Here is a 17216-nt window from a genome sequence, read left to right on the forward strand (position 1 = left end):
CAAGTTATTAACGAAACTCCGGAGAAGAAGTATTTGTTTTCCATCATCATATTTACTTCTCCTGAAAGCCTGTATCTTTCTTCCTGGCCACCAAGACAGCAGAGTTAATTTTTAAATATGCCTGGAGAACTGAGACTCTCAAGTACTCATAATTTTATATTCGGTAAAACAGGAATTCATCCTTATTTCTGCCTTAAGCTAACCAATAGTTTAGCTGCCCCTTTTTATTTGTGGGTATTTTTTTTTATATCCAAAACAAGGAGGGAAATTTACTGAGTACTTAGAGTTGCATGGGAAAATTTAGGATCTTACTTCTGTTCAAATATTTCCATGAATCCCTAAGAAATAGATGCTCTTCAAATTGCTCCATAGGTACAACATTTAACACAATGTCTTGATACAAATTTTGAACACATGCCTACTATTTTCATGTAGTTACCTACTGATTCAAAGTGAGAAAACAATGAATATGGCAGGTGCAGAAATGCAGACAAATTTCCAGGTGATTCCTCGCTTTAAAAAAAAAAAACTGTAAAATTTTTGTTAGGCTTAAATACTGTATACCTATATTAACCCTTAGGCACAATAGGCACAGCGCCTACAGGTTGTGAAAATTTGGGAACACAGAAAGTAATGATAAAATCAACATTCTACACAGTACATATAGTCCTTGACTTATAACAATTTGTTTTATGATCATTTGAAGTTACAATGGCACTGAAAAAGTGATTTAAGAACTGATTCTCATACAACGGTTGCAGCATCTCTACAGCCATATGATCCAAATTTGAGTGCTTGGCAATCGGCAAGCATTTACAATGATTGTAGCATCCTGGGGTTATGTGATCATCATTTGTGATCTTCCCGGCTGATTTCCGAAAAGCAAATCAATAAGGGGAGCTAGATTCACTTAATAACCATGTGATTCACTTAATATTTGTGGCAAAGAAGGTCATAAAATGAGGTGCAACTTACTTAACAACTGCCTTGCTTAGCAATGGAAATTCTGCTCCCAAATTGTGGTCTTAAGTCAAGGGCTACTTGTGTATCCTAAAAATAAATATATTTAACTCATTATTGCTATTTACTATGATTTACTGCTGTGATTTATTGAACAATAAGTCCAGGGCATACCTTTATAACATCCAGAATACTGTCATAATGAATGTTTATGGAGATGAATGTATTTAAGGTCTATAAAAGTCTTAGTGGAGCTGTGGACCAACATATGACCCACTCGTTAGCCAAATGAAGAAAATTACCATGATGCACAAATAACTCTGACTTTTCTAACACTTCTGATTGTAATTGTTGTTTTCTTTACTTTCAACAACAAAAGGGATCCTCTAAGTAGCAGTCTGCAGTGGCGTAGCGTGGGTTGTCAGCACCCGGGGCAAGGCAAGTAATTTGCGCCCCCCCCCCCCTCCACAGTGGGCGGCGACCCGGCGGCTCGGATTGGATTCGCACAGCCAGCACTGCAGAGAGAGTGAGTGAGCCAGGCAGGGGCAGAGAGCTGCGAGTGCGAGCGCGCCCCCCCAGATGTTACGCCCGGTGCGGCCGGCCCCCCCTGCACCCCCCACGCTACGCCTCTGGCAGTCTGAACATTTGTAAATGAAAATAGTTCACTCTTATAGAAACAGGAGCAGTCTGTAAAAAGAAAATCTCTAAACACTTTCATTTATAGATTCAGCTGTAAGACACACTTACGGAATGTAACTCATGTGTAACTGAAGGAATCAAGGCAAAATCTGGAAGACCAAAAGACCATCTTTTGCTAGAATTGCCTGAAAAGTAATCTTATAGGCAAAAATAAAATAGAATAAAATAAAATAAAAAACCCACAGACTATTGTACATTCTGAAAATTGGAGTTAGCTGACACTGGACTAGTTCTCCAAATACCATTGCTCATATAAAAGTAATATCTTGGGAAAGTTGTCAGAAGCAAACCTTTTCTCTGACCTTGTCACAAATGTCATCAACTGGTGCATGAAAAAAGAAAATCTTAATAAACCTGAAACATTTTGTAAGAAAATTTTTTGGAGTAACAAAAAAAAATCAGGCAGTTTAGGATCATGCAAGAGAAAACAAGGGTGAAATGGCTAGCTGGCAATATACTGCATGATAGGAATCCAAAACTATTCAATGCAAGTTCATTAATTAAACTATGTTCTCAATTCTTAAGGAACTTCCAGAGATGCTTTTTGAATTAGATATAATAAAATGAATATGGGACAAAGATTTTTATTACTCATATTTTGAATGATTCATTTTGTTAAGCTATATTCTTGTCCAATCCTACTACAGATGTCTGTGTGTCTCTTTCTTTATAAAGATAAGGAACTGTCGTTTCAAAGTATCCAGTGGTTTGAGTGCTATGGCCAGCAAATCCTTTACTACTCAAACAGATTCATGTATCATTATAAAGAGCTTTTTAAGTACTTATATTTGCTCATGTGGGAAGAAGATTGACACAACTGTCCATGGCAGTTCTATACCCATAAAATTTGTAGCCAATACTTAAGATAAGCTTTGTTGTTATTTTTTTTTACTGTGGGCACAACAGCACACATCAAAAATGAAATTTAGTTGCCCGTTCTCAGAGTGAAACACATATATGACACACACCTAAACATACTATGAACAACATATGTATAGACCCACACCCCTACATATACGTAGCAAATAAATATTAAATACTGTCCATCTTGAATATATAACGGAAGGAGGAAGCTTGAGAGTTCACATGTTTAATGCTGTAAGGAATGAAACTATGGCTGAATCTGGATATTCTGCTTCGGATACCACGAAGCCTCCTCCCAAAAGGTAACAAGGAAAACAGGTTGTGAAGAGGATGTGTAGTGTCCCAGATAATGTTACGGACCCTGCTCAAACAACGCTTCTGTGCTATGTCCTGGATGGGAGGGAGGGAACTGCCAATGATCTTTTCGGTAATCCTCACCACTCTCTGCCCTGCCTTCCTGTCTGAAGCAGTGATGCTTCCAAAGCAGACTGTGATGCTGTATGACAGGATGCTCTCAATCGTCCCCCTGTAGAAAGTAAGGATAAGAGAAGGAAGATGTGCTTTTCTCATGCGACGCAAGAAAATGCAGGCGCTGCTGTGCCCGCTTCACCAGTGATTTAAAAGATGAACGAACTATTAATCTAATCCTAATTAGAAGGCAAAAATAGTAATATTTATTCATTTCTGTATGATATGAAAAGTAAAAATATAACAGAATAAGAGTTGGAGGGTACCTTGGAGGTCTTCTAGTCCAACCCCCTGCTCAGGCAGGAAACCCTGTACCATTTCAAATAAATGGTTGTCCAGTCTCTTCTTAAAAGCTTCCAGTGTTGGAGCATCCACAATTTCTGGAGGCAAGTCATTCATTAATTTCTCCTCAGTTCTAGGTTGCTTCTCCTCTTGATTAGTTTCCATCCATTGGTTCTTGTCCTGCTTTCAGGTGTTTTGGGGAATAGGTTGATCCCCTCTTCTTTATGGCAACTCCTTAGATATGTCACCCCTACTCCTTTTCTTTAAACTAAACATACCCAATTCCAGCAACAATTCTTTTTGTTTTAGCCTCCAGTCCCCTAATCGTCTTTGTTACTCTTTTCTGTAGTGTCTCAACATCTTTTTTACATCAAGGCAACCAAACCAGGATGCAGTATTCCAAGTATGGTCTTACCAAGGCAATATATAGTGGTATTATATATTGCCTTCACATAATCTTGATTCTATCCCTCTGTTAATGCAGCCTAGGACTGCATTGGCTTTTTTGGCACATGCAGCACACTGCTGGCTCATATTTAAGTGATTGTCCACTAGGACTCAAAGATCCCTCAAAGATTACTACTATTGAGTCAGGTACTACCCATACTATATTTGTGCATTTGGTTTCTCTTGCCTAAATGTAGAACCTTACTTTTTTACTATTGAATTTCATTTTGTTAGATAATTCTAATTATGTTACAAATTCAAGACAGCCCAAGTGTTCAAACATGGAGCACAAGTAATGCAGGCTATGCAATTGTTCAGAAGACTACTCGCCTCACAATTAGACCATGCAAAACCCAAAATTAATTGTGTATTCCTTTATTGGATAAGGTATATTACAATAGACCAACATATTACACATGCTGTACAAAATATACATTCTGATTACATGAGAAAATATAAATAGTTACAAGAAAGAACAGCTATAAGAAAACATTGATTTGCACTGCCCTGGATATTTACAGCTATAATTACTTTGGCATTGGAAAAAAGTATCAATATTTTTCCCCTGAAAACTGCCAAAAAAAACCCAAAACACCTCTTTTAAAAAGCACAGATAAGTGAAATATTTCAAAATTGCCTAAATTCTAATCCCAGACACAATTCCTTATAGATTTTGTTTTCAGAATAGGAGAAGTATTGGCTTGCTAGGAAGTCATTTTCCCAAAACATAGCTTAGAGAAGTTATAAAATGTTTAAATTCTTTGCTCTATAATTTACTTTTAGACATCCTTGTGCTCATAAATATCCTCAATACTTTATTCATCTGATTTCCAGCCTGACTGCTGAATTGTTTCCAAACCCAAAGCTGTCTGAATTGTTTTACATAAAGATATGTAGTTCTTGTTTAGCCACCATTGTTATCATGGTGATGAAAAAGTAACTTCACAATCAATCCTCGCATTTACCAAGTTTCACAAATCTATAAAGAAAAAGAAAGATCCTAAGACAGCCATGGTTTCACTTTCTGACTGCTTAATAGCTGAGTTGCCAGTGCTGTGGTTGCTAAACAGGAACTTCCTTATATCTAACAAGGAAGTTTGGATTACCAAATTTGTCTCTCTACAGTGAAGCTTCTGAACTTCCAGAGTGAATAGTAAAATATTGAGCTGTGCAATATGTCATTTGCAATCTGGCAGGAACTATATACAAAGATGAAATGAAGTTCTGGTCTTACATATTTTTCCAGCTTTGCCATATCAGATTCTCCACAAGCTGTCTCAATTTCCCATAACCGGTTTTCATCACTTAGTGAAGGAAAATTATCTCAAGTGCTAAATTCACATCAGGTAAAATAGAAATGCTTTAACCATCTGGTACATGTGCACCCTGAAGAAGATGCAAAACCAGCAACAAGAAATTCTAATGCAGAACTTTCTGTTGCTGAGTATTTTAGCACACATCTCAGAAATACAAAACAGAGTTTTAATGCAGTCTGACTCTTATCCTTTTCAGAGTACCTATATTTTACTAAAGGTTTTTAACTGGAACCTTTCTCCTATATAATTCTAAAACTCACACTTAAAATGATAATAAAGTGCCTCTGTAATCTTGTTAACAGAATGCTTACCCATTTCATCACCTGCCATTCTGTATATTTCATATCTCCATTTTTACTGCTAAAGTTCAGGTATGGTTCTCACAGAAAATAATGCAGCAAGCATTAAAATTGTAGCTGCAAGCAAGATTAATCAAAAGCTAATTTTTGTCGGTTCAGTACTTTGAAGCAAATATCTTGGATAAAAGAAGACTATTATTTTGTGCCCTAGAAAGCTGAGCTTTATCTACTTGCTGACAATAATCTGCCTTGACTTTTGTATTTTCAGCACTGCTACAGACCTCAGACAAAAGACCCCTGTAAGATTTGGGACACTGATATTTTGAAGAAATAAGCAATATGTAAGTTGGCACTTTCCACTGGTACAAAAACCAAAAGGGCAAGCAACCACTACTTAATGAGTTCATTCTTTCATTGCTTAGTTACCTGGCTGGTTACTTTTTGTAAGTGGGACAAGCCCATAGGGATTCTTAAGTTACAAAACAAAACACAGGAATTTTACTGCTTCCAGCCAGAAATTCAGGCTTTATATAATAAGAATCTTAACAAAAACACTAAAATTCCAGCAAGTAAAAAGAGGCCTTTTCCAGTTAAATATTACTCATGGGCTTAGTACATATTATTTCCATTAGTGGGGATATAGTCACTGATTGATTCATTTACTACACAATTTTTATGTCAATGCACATAAAGAAGTACTATAAAGTAACATAGAAATAAGGCAGATAAAACCCAATACAATATAGCAATAGCACTTAGACTTATATACCACTTCATAGTGCTTTACAGCCCTCTCTAAACGGTGTACAGAGTCAGCCTATTGCCCCCAACAATCTGGCTCATTTTACCAACCTTGGGAAAGATGAAAGGCTGAATCAACCTTGAGCCAGTGAGAATCGAACTGCCGAACTGCTGGCAGTTGGCAGTCAGCAGAAGTAGCCTGCAGAACTGCATTCTAACCACAGCTCAAGCACCAAAAGCTCTCCAGAAAAGCTGTCTTCAGTTTTTTTCTACAAGGCAGGAATGTTGGACACAAATGAAATATATTTGCCTTAATAATTTTTCATGCCAACATTTTACTATAGAAGCACACCAAATGGTTTACAAAGTACTTTTTATTGAACTCTGAGAAAAGATGATACAAGAAATTCAGACTATGGGTAATTTCCAAATTAGACTACAATTCTATGATTACTTACTTCAGAGTAAGCCTACTGCACTTAATGGGACTTAAATCTGAATAAATATGTGTGGGATTACACTGACAGCTAATATTTTTCCTACATTTTGTCAGAATACAAGTGTTTGCCATAGCTAATACACAGAGTTTATGAGATGTCTTCTAGCTGCAATCCAGAACTCTGAATTATTATAGTAGGAAAAATTAGCAAACAGATTATTTAAGAATAGCAAAGATTAGCAAAAAAGATTATCTCAGTATAAAAAGAAATCTGTAGACTATTGAGGGTCTATACCAGTGGTGGCGAACCTATGGCAAGCGTGCCAGAGGCAGCACTCAGAGCCCTCTCTGTGGGCACACGCGCCATGCCCCGGAAATGGCAACCGTCCCTCTTCAACCAGCCGCCTAACTCGCCGAGGTCCCACGTGGCCAGATGCATCCCAGCACTCATGCGCTCGCTGGCCTCTGCGTGCGGGGGCTGATGGTGTCAGGCAGCAGCCGCCCCGGCCCCTGCCTCACCTTGCCCTGTGACAACGGCACTGCCGGCCTGCCTCACCTTGCCTTGCCTCATCCCGCAGGACGAGCCTCCTGCCCACCGCCCTACCTGCCAGAGACCCCTGGATCTCCCCCAACCCTGCCCACCTTGGCCATACCCACCCAGTCTGCCATGACCACTACAGCCATCCCCACCCAGTGGGCCACGCCCACCTGGCATCCGGCGATCAATAAGTAGGTTTTGGGTTGCAGTTTGGGCACTCAGTCTCTGAAAGGCTCGCCATCACTGGTCTATACCCTTTATTTGTTATTTTGAGATAATCTTCCTTTACTAGCTGTTCCACTATTATATCATAATTATAGTATTGTATAACATTTCATTTTGGTGTACAAAAGCACATTAGGAAATGTGTCAAATTCCTTCCCAGTCCTATTGTGTCAAAGGTTGCTTCTATACAGTGTTTCTCAATCTTGGCAACTTTAAGATGTGTGGACTCAGCCTGCAGCAGGGAGCATGGGGAAGACAGCATGACTGGCTGGGGAATCCTGGGAGTTGAAGTCCACACATCTTAAAGTTGCCAAGGTTGAGAAACACTGTTTTCTGACTAACCATTGATGTTCAACTCATTTAATTCTTCACATCTTACACACACATTGCTTAATTTCTCAGGCATGGGTATGAACAGAGATAATCAGTTTAAACTTTCTAAGCTTGAAAAAAGTAAAATAATTTCCAGCATCCATGAAATTTTAAAAATGACTTCACATTAATAGTTCAGATTTCCAATAATACATCAACTTAACCATCTCTCACATCATACATATCATATCCTGTGTTAAAATCCACAGGCCGATTCACAAGAAATTCTCTTTATGCACAATCTTCCTTCCATCAATTACTGCCCATACATAAAACTATAAAGTAGAAGAGCCACCAAAGAATGAAAATCTCCAGTGAATGAATGGCAGAGCATTTGATAACTCCAATCGTGGAGTGCAAAAATAATAATTATGAACCAACCCATCTGCATCACTCTTAGTAAACAATTTCTGATTTCTGGCAAAACAAGTCAGGGAAGTCAGAATGATGTGATATTTGGCATGATTTAAAAAAAAACTTTACATTTCAGTCTCTCATCTCCATTAGTGTATACAAAATATTTATATTATATGTATATATTTACATCTGAATACTTCAGAGAGAAAAAGTAAATAGATTTTGTGATCGGACATACTGAGAGGAATTCCTGCTAGTTGTCAGATGGATCAAAAAATCAAGCAAAAGTTTCATATTGATGAATACGAAGAAATCTTGCAAAGAGGCTCTTTTAAAGTTATTTTTTCTTCAGCAGGAAAGATAACGTATGTGAACCATTCTTGGGAATGTTTCCAAGACAACAGAGACACTCACACTTCCATCACTGTGTTATATCTTCTTTTTTTTCACCATCCGTTTAAGACTGAGCTTTAATATATGCTACTTATTGGAAAATAGCAGAAGTGATTTTGCCCTCCAGCATGCAGTCAGTGGTCTGTTCCATTAGGCCTCTGTTGGAAGCATGAAACATTTTTTTGCCATGAGTCAAAATATGAGGTAGCAATAATACTAACAAATGCTTCAAGCTGCTAATGTTTATTTCATTTTTATGTAGCTTCACGATGCTCTTGCATGTCCCGAGTCCTGTTAAAATCAAAGTTGTATTCATGTAATCTGTGATGAAGCCTAGGAGGAATAATCTGCTCTGGCTCTTTCTCTGTGATGCCTTCATTTTGCAGAACTTCTAGCACCTCATGGGTCTTAGATGGAGATGAACAATGAGGATGCAGCAACGCCAGATCATTATTGATACCCCATAAAGACTGTTGAAAAAGATCTGTGGAAGGAAAAATTAGAAATTTGAATTTGTAAACAATCTCAGCACTAAGATTCTCAACAACAACACCCAATTTTAGCTATAACAGTACATTTAACTCATGTATTTGCTATTTGTCTATGTTTAGGAATAATTTTGTACATTTTGTAAAAAGCTATTTATTCAGATATATCTACAAAAACATAAGGTAGTATTCCAAACTACTAAAGACACTTATTAAGAACCACATATATCTAATATTTATAGAAGAATCTTGGCTTCAAAGTTAGTAAAGTAAATTTACTAGACCTTTTTTTAGTCAAAAATTCTATTTTATTTCCTGCATTAAATGCTGCAGGGCATATTTGAAAGATATTGTGTATTTCTGATTCTTATTTACATGAGAGTTTACACTGTGGGATAGTCCCAGTTTGAAAACTGGAGCTTAATCTTTTTTTGGGGGGGGATGGGGGGAATTCATGAGCTAATGATATTAATTTTTGATTGATGCAGTCATCAAAAAATTGAAACAAAAATTCAGGTTATCTAAATCTATGGAATGGCAACATATTAAATTAAAATATCTTTTATTTTCCCTATTTGGTCAAAACCAAAGATTTTTAAGATAAACAATATTTGCAAGAAAGTTGGAACAGAAATTTGGAATATACAAATGAACTGCAAGAATCGTAAACATTAAATCTTATTTAAGTCTTACGATCTTAACATGAAAGCAATTCGAAATGTTCATGTTTATTGGACACTTGATAAAATGTTTTAAAAGATATGGCCATGACTTCATTATATTGGAAAGTAAAATTATGAAGAGGGACACATGTTTTCCTATTTTGCTTAATATCCATAAGTTTGTTAATATAATTTTAGGAAAGAGCAAGATGGTTATTATTATGTGATTTGGAATTACCGTATATATCAACTATTTCAAACACATTATATGAAGAATGATGAAGTTATCAACTTATGGAGCACAACCAAAAATATTTACTCTTTTACAATGGCAAGATAGAACTATCCTAGATTTACAATCTTGGATTGATGAAATATATTCATTGTCTACTATTGAACTGGCTCTCTAGTGATATAATAAAAAACTAATTAATATTGCTCTGTATGGTCATGGTTAAATGTTATGTTTAAAAGTAGTTGTCTTCTGTATATATATTGTTTTTACTTTTTTCATTTTTTTCTTTGTATCTTTGTTTTTTTTAATAAAAGAAATCAAATTAAAAATAGACTTCTGGAAATATGAAAGACAATGTTTACATAACCTATTCTTTTGGCTTCATAAACAAATTACATTTAGATATATTTTGAATAATGGAGCTTGGAGACTGGACATCAACAATAAGAGTAAAATCTGAGAGCCAGTTAGATCTAGTGGTTAAGGCAACAAGCTAGAAACTGGGAGACCATGAAGTCGAGTTCCACCTTAAGCATGAAAACCAGTTGGGTGATTTTAGGCCAGTAACACTCTTAAGTTAAACCCATCTCACAGGATTGTTGTAGGGAAAATGGGAGAGACAGGAGTACTAGATACGTTCAATGCCTTGAGTTACCGGTATTTATAAAAATAATAAAGGCAAGATAAAAATAAATAAAATAAAAACAAAGTTCTGAAAAAGGCAGATTCACAAAGTATATTTTGCAATGTAGCTATGAAGTATTTTGCAACAGCCAATTCATTATTCGGATGAAAATGAAATCATTTAAATATCAACCAAAAAAAAAAAGCCCTTACCACTGCCACAGGACTGAGAACATGGTTTCCTCTCATGAAGCCTGTCTTGACTGCTAACAAACACAGACCTATCTTGGCCATCTGAAAAGTTATTAATAGTTGTGATTTCATGCTGAGGGCATCCAGGATAGGGCTCTTTAGACATCTGTACCATTAGGTTGGACAATGACTGATCCAGTGGATCATCTTCAGTGTTGTATGTATAAGGACAATACTCCCTGTTTCTGGAATAGATGTTGGCATTGTCGTAACAATCCGAGCAGATCACCAATGGCTCTGTGCCACCTAATGAAAAAATAATAATGGTAAGTTACAATACTCTGACACGATCGCTTCTACTAGGAAAACAAGCATCAAACACTTTACTATCTATGGGAAAATCTTGGAGGATATAGAGTTTTTGGGAAAAAAGCCAGAAGAAATAGAATCAGACATTTGGAAAGGACTTTTGGAAGTAATTTAGTTCAATAATTCAACTCCTGCTCAGTGCAGGAGCGGCTTGCTCATAATGAGCATTTAATGAGTCTAACAGCAGGAGGGTGGGGGAAGAGAAGAGAACCCAATTTCAGCATTGTGTCATCTGAATTAGAAGGAGAAACTAGCAAACCTTTGCCAATACATCCCAGGCCTTGCCCCAACTCAGGTTTAAGAGATGCTTTCTCCCAGCACTTGGCTTTGTAAGTGCTATTAGGAGAGCTTCAATTGGTCAGAGGTATGATTGGATTTTAGTCCAGGAAAACTGGAAGGCACAACTTGGAAAGAAGGGGGGAGGGGAGGAAATGCTTCTTTACCTATTCTCCCCTCTTTCATGACTGTCAGGAATTGGTTCTGGGTTTGCTTGCTTCCTTGTTCATACAAGTGCATCCAGAAAAGTACAAGAATTTTCCCTTCTCCTTATAGCAGTGTTTCTCAACCTGGACAATTTTAAGGCATGTGGACTTCAACTCCCAGAATTCCACAGCCAGCATTGCTGGCTGTGGAATTCTGGGAGTTGAAGTCCACATGCCTTAAAATTGTCCAGGTTGAGAAACACTGCCTTATAGCCTCCTCCTTCACCAAACAATCCTAGCTTCCTGACCCTCCACCACCTTCCTGATTTTAGATCATTTCGATGGGAGTAAATTTTTTTTTTAAAGAAAGCAAATACACAGAAAAATGAAAATAAACCAACCAATGGAATCATTTTTTAAAAATAATTGAATGATTCTCTCACTAGTCCCACAGCGATGGTGAAATGACTGAGGAGGTAGGGCAAATGTTACCTAAGCTGATGCAAGGAGTATATCAATAAAGACTACATTTTCACACCTGACACCCAGTTTGGTTCACCTAACCATGTTGCAAACTCAGAATATGCTTATACAAGTAGCCCTCAACTTACAAACATTTGTTTAGTGACCATTTGAAGTTACAACGGCACTGAAAAAACAATCGAGAATTTGGTGGGTCACAGTAAACTGGCTGTGGAAAATAATCTAATTTTTGCCTAAGAATAAGATAAATAGGACTTACCATCTGTGCCTTTGTGTATGTAACTGTTGGAGGGAGGCATAAGTTGCTGATTGCTTCCTGCCTCAGAATTACTATAGCCTTCCTGTGGCTCTGACAGAGTCCCTTGAGAAGATAAGTAGCTAGGAATATCAGGAGGCAAATTTACCTCTTCTGAAAAAGGGAAAAAAATGTGGCATTCAGCAATTAGGTATCTATTAAGACAGTGACATTCAGGCAGTGCATCAAGAAATATAACCTCACACTGCACAAAAAAACTTACCTAGTATGTCTAGAAGAATAAAATGTCTTGAAAGCATTTTCATTTATTCTTTTCTAATGCTAATTTACTGCCATTTATTAAACTACAAATATTAATAATTTTTACACTAATTCCATACTATAACACTATTTTTTCTGAAGATATGACAAAATGTAATTTTTGAAACAACAGGAAGAAATGTGTGTATATTCATTTACAGCTTTCTTAAACTTTAGTATTTTGACTTGTATATGATCACTTCTATAGGCTGTATATATGGTAATCAAAGACTCTGGGATTACTTTTCTGACAGAGGTTTGATAGTTTATGAAACAGGTATTTCTGGATGTGCAAACAGATTTCTACTAAGCCACTTTAAATGGAATTAACTCAATTCCCTTTACCAATTGTCATGATAACTATGAAATCAATAAAATTAAATTAGCAGGTTTCCCACCTGTGTTAGTGATGCTATAATCTTCACTTTTTCTTCTCATGTGATAGATAACAACAACCCAAACTAGAGAGGTGCCTACAACACAGCAGACCACAACAATGATTACAATCCCAACTGTTGTCCAGCCATCATCTCCAATTCCAATGCCACTTTGGGATGAGTCACAGTTCGGTGAGGATAATACATGTAAATAAATATGGCCACGCACTGTACCAAGGGTATTAGACATAATGCAAGTATATTTTCCAGCATCCTCTAATCCCGCATCTACAATGATGAGCAGTTGATTGGCAGCTGCAAAGAAATGCCGTTCGGTCACTGTCAGAGGACCATCATCTTTGGTCCAGTTTAGGCGAGGGGCAGGGCTGCCACTAGCAATGCACTGCAGAACAGCTGTTTCACCTTGAGCTACAGTCCTGTCTTCCAGAGGCCTAACAAATGAAGGTGTTTCTGGAAAAATAAAGATAATATTTAAAGTACTTACAAACACACAGACTAAATATCTTCACACTACATATTCAATGGAAAATATTTCCATAAATATTTGGAGATGTTCAATTTGATTTTGGGATCTGACCACATTTAAATTCAAACCAAACAAACAGTATTGTTTTTCATTGCCTAAATCTAAGGCCAGCATTTTCTGATACTGCACTATGTCACTATTATTTTTTTATTGTTTTAACCACAATCCTAAGATTCCTCCATTCTAAAAATGCCAAAGACCTAACACATAATAACTGATTTTAACTTTCTCAGTGGGGCTTCTGATCTTATCCCTGTAGATGCAAATCACCTGAAATATATCCAAGTATGAAGGTCTAATAAAATGACTCATGTAGCTTCAAGTCTGCTTACCTAACACAGTCAATGTTACGTTTGCTGATATACTGCCAGCCACATTTTGTGCCATACAACTATAAATCCCCATATCTTCAATTTTCACATTTACTATGAAGAAGACATCATCTTCTGGCATCACATGCATGCGCCTTTCACGAGCTGCAGGGAAATCTGTGCCGCCATCTTTTTGCCAGGATATCTGAGGTGGTGGATGGCCTTCTGCAGCACATTCCAATTTAGCCATGGCTCTAGTACGTACTGTCAAATCCATGGGAGTTTTCACAAAAGAAGGCAACTCTGAATGACAATGCAGTAGAATTAACATGAGAATTTTCCTTATGCAGAACACACAGAATCCATAATTCTCCCCTTGTTCAAAGCCTTAAACATTTTTACTTAGATTTATACCAAACATTTGGAAAAGATCTGGATTTTAGGAGAGGGAATTAAAAATTACCCAAAAGTACACTTTCTGACTCAAAAGATAGTTGTTTGCCCACTAAAAAAAAAAAATCCAAAAACAAACCCACAACCATCAAAAACTAGATTTCATCAATCCGGACTTGTTTCAAAATATAATTTACTCCCAAGATTTAATAATGATTTGGAGGGGGGAAACAAAAAAGCAAAATGATTTTTAGTTTCTCTGGAACAATCCATGTTGTCTTCGCTTTTTTTATCTTTTCATCTTTTAAGATTAAAAAAGTAGTTTCATAACAATAAACACAATAAAACATCCTCAATCAGGGCAACCTTACTGGGATGTGATTTAGTACAGTAAGAAATAAAGTGCAAATATTTTCCATGTAATTTACTTCTTGGTTAGTTCAGTACGATTTCTGTGAATTGGTTGTTTAAGATTTCCCCATCTGGAGGTAGAATGCACCCAGTTTCCCTGCAATGCCAGCATTCACATGCCCAAATACTTTTGGGCAGTCATTCTCCTGAGGTAAAGGATGAGGCATGCTACTACCACTAACTCCTCAGGTTACAACTCTCTTGACTCTAGTACAGGAGTCTTCAACCTTTGCAACTTTAAGACTTGTGGACTTCAACTCCCAGAAAGCTGGCTGAGGAATTCTGGGAGTTGAAGTCCACAAGTCTTAAAGTTGCCAAGGTTGAGAACCCGTTATAGTAGACATAACCAGACAGGCAGCTCCAGAAAAACACAGAAGCTGTTGTTGCTGCAGTTGCCCCAACCATCTCCACCCATGGAACTGCTGTGGCTGCCCTCTTCCTCTTATTCAGCTTAGTTCTTTTGGGAGCATTGAGCCAAGAAGCAAGTTGGCTGTTGTCTAATTTAATTAACACACTGGGTTAAACTGTAACATGGCTTATTTGTTTTGGACTTAGCATGATATGCAAACTCGTTTGTTATGGCTTTCCCCCTAAATCACAGTTAAAAAATCCTTAGTAATTTGTGCTTGATTTTTGTTTCCCCCTTTTTTAAAAAATGAAAAAAATGGTCCTTATGCCTAGCCTCTATGTGAGAAGTCTTTCATAACTTTTCAGCACCAGTTGATTTTTTTTTTACCTACTATTTTAGGGAGGAACCGAAAAGGGAAAGACTGTTGGCACACATTTGGAAGCTAAACAAACTATGAAATCCTGGTGGTTTTTTTCCTGATGAAGCCACAGAAGTGATCTGTTGGGTTTGTATCACATATCAGTGAAGCTGTAGTCAAAGGTTATGTAAACACACATTTCTTTCCCTTAGATGTCTCTTCTCTCCACACAGCACTACCTGGGAAAAGCAAGATCACTTTTGCCGGAGATCTAAATTGCTTACTTGCAATGGACTGTTGGAATTACATGAAAGATAAAGGCTCTCAATCCCTTTTTTATACAAATTCATTTCAAGGATTTTTTTTTCTTCTTAAAGCAAAGCAAAACAAAACTCCCACTGCTGCATACCATTGATAGTCAACTTGGCCTTGTTGGAATAGTTGGACCCAAAGTGATTGAAGATGATACACTGGTATTTTCCTTCATCAGTAAAGTTCACATTGAAAACATGCAGGATAGAAGTATATTCCAGGATTTCACCATCTTGTTGTTGGTACCTGACATAATTTTCTATATCTGTGTCATATAATATTTCACTGTCCTTTCTCCAGGCAGCAGATATAGGCAAATCACTGCTGCTCACCGCCTTGCAAGTCAGGGTAACATTGGTTCCTCTAAGCGCAACTGTTGTCTCAGGATGTGTTCTAATTTGTGGCTTGGGAAAGTCATCTACGAAAAACAAATAAAAATTAGCTACATGTCCTTTTCAAAAGGGAAATGCAGTAAATACTGATATAAATTTTAATGTAATTCATCAGAAGTGGTATGAAGCTTGGAAACCGAACGGGGATGTGGAACACATCATTGTTATACCACAACGATAGCAAGAGATACATTATAAGACAACCCAGGCATTTTCTCACAGTCTCCCATTTCTCATCATCTGTTCAAAGGGTTTAAAAGCACTTTTTAGTCCAAGTTTGGCAGGGGAACATCTTGCGGCACTAATTTGTGTCTTTTTATTGCTTCAGCTTTTATTCATTGAGAATCTGAATAATCTATTTTGAAAAATCCATATTTTCCTTGGCAATATCAACATATGCTTATTTTCCATTGACAAGGAACGTATGTAGACAATTATTTAAAAGCTATTAGAAGGAACAAAACGTGGAGACAATGTGTTGGTTGCTGCAAAGTGCCCATCTTCAAAAACTGTCAAAGCTAACATTGTACTGTACAGTTGCTAATGTAAAATAAAACCTGCCATAAAAACTGTAGCCAAAGATTTGCATGTGGCCCATTCTTCTTTAGCTCCCAGAGCTTCCTCACAATTGATGGGAGCAAGAAATTGAGGACTTTCTATATTTGTAAGCAAACTGAGGTTTTAGGAGAAAAAATATATAAACATTTAAGTGCTGTAGATTTTTAAAATATTCATTTCATTCATTAGAAAAATGTTTTTCAATCTTGGCAATTTTAAGGTATGTGTAATTCTAGGAATGGAAGTTCACACATCTTACAATTGCCATGTTTGAAATAGAGTCTCTATTTCACCCAGTCAAGTTGACTTTTGGAGACCTCAATATCACATGCAAGGCCAGGCATGATCCATAAACCAATGGAACTTATCCCTAAAAAAAATATTAACAATATTACTTTCAAAGAAAGAAAATTCCAAAGTATTAAGGCCACTGTAGTTATAATTTTTCTCTATCATTTAAGCTTTCCTGTAACATCCAGGTTGCCTTATTTGAAGATCTGGCTCTGCTGAAGTTTGTTCACTGAACAAACTAGCAAAAAATGTTCCAGACAACTTCTGAAATCTGAGTCTAGGGTTTTTGAACCAACATTTGGGCTAGCAATATATGTGCTTAACATATACACCAAAAATCATATCAAATCCACACAATCAAATTCACATCAACCAGAATATTTGATGGATAAGTTAGTGAAGTCATATTTTTCTTTATAATTCATACATGCAACCATTTTTCAGGATAGAAATTATCAGTAGGTTCAGTAGGTTCATTGCAAGACT

At 36.8% G+C, this 17216-nt stretch overlaps 1 protein-coding gene across 1 annotated transcript in view; it reads right to left on the bottom strand.

The window, feature by feature from the left end:
* Positions 1-8446: 8446 nt before the first annotated feature.
* Positions 8447-17216, bottom strand: part of LOC107291462 (leucine-rich repeats and immunoglobulin-like domains protein 2) — a 25852-nt gene continuing 17082 nt past the window's right edge. Inside the window, exons 12-17 of the mRNA XM_015820460.1 lie at positions 15587-15907; positions 13688-13969; positions 12830-13279; positions 12135-12284; positions 10623-10907; positions 8447-8884 (exon numbers count right to left, since the gene is read on the bottom strand). Coding sequence (XP_015675946.1) covers positions 8655-8884; positions 10623-10907; positions 12135-12284; positions 12830-13279; positions 13688-13969; positions 15587-15907 — 1718 coding nt within the window. The 3' untranslated portion in view covers positions 8447-8654. The remainder of the gene's footprint in view (positions 8885-10622; positions 10908-12134; positions 12285-12829; positions 13280-13687; positions 13970-15586; positions 15908-17216) is intronic.

The sequence above is a fragment of the Protobothrops mucrosquamatus genome, unplaced genomic scaffold (genome assembly GCF_001527695.2).
Source record: "Protobothrops mucrosquamatus isolate PMUCROS unplaced genomic scaffold, P.Mucros_1.0 scaffold1132, whole genome shotgun sequence".
NCBI classification, from domain to species: Eukaryota; Metazoa; Chordata; class Lepidosauria; order Squamata; family Viperidae; genus Protobothrops; species Protobothrops mucrosquamatus.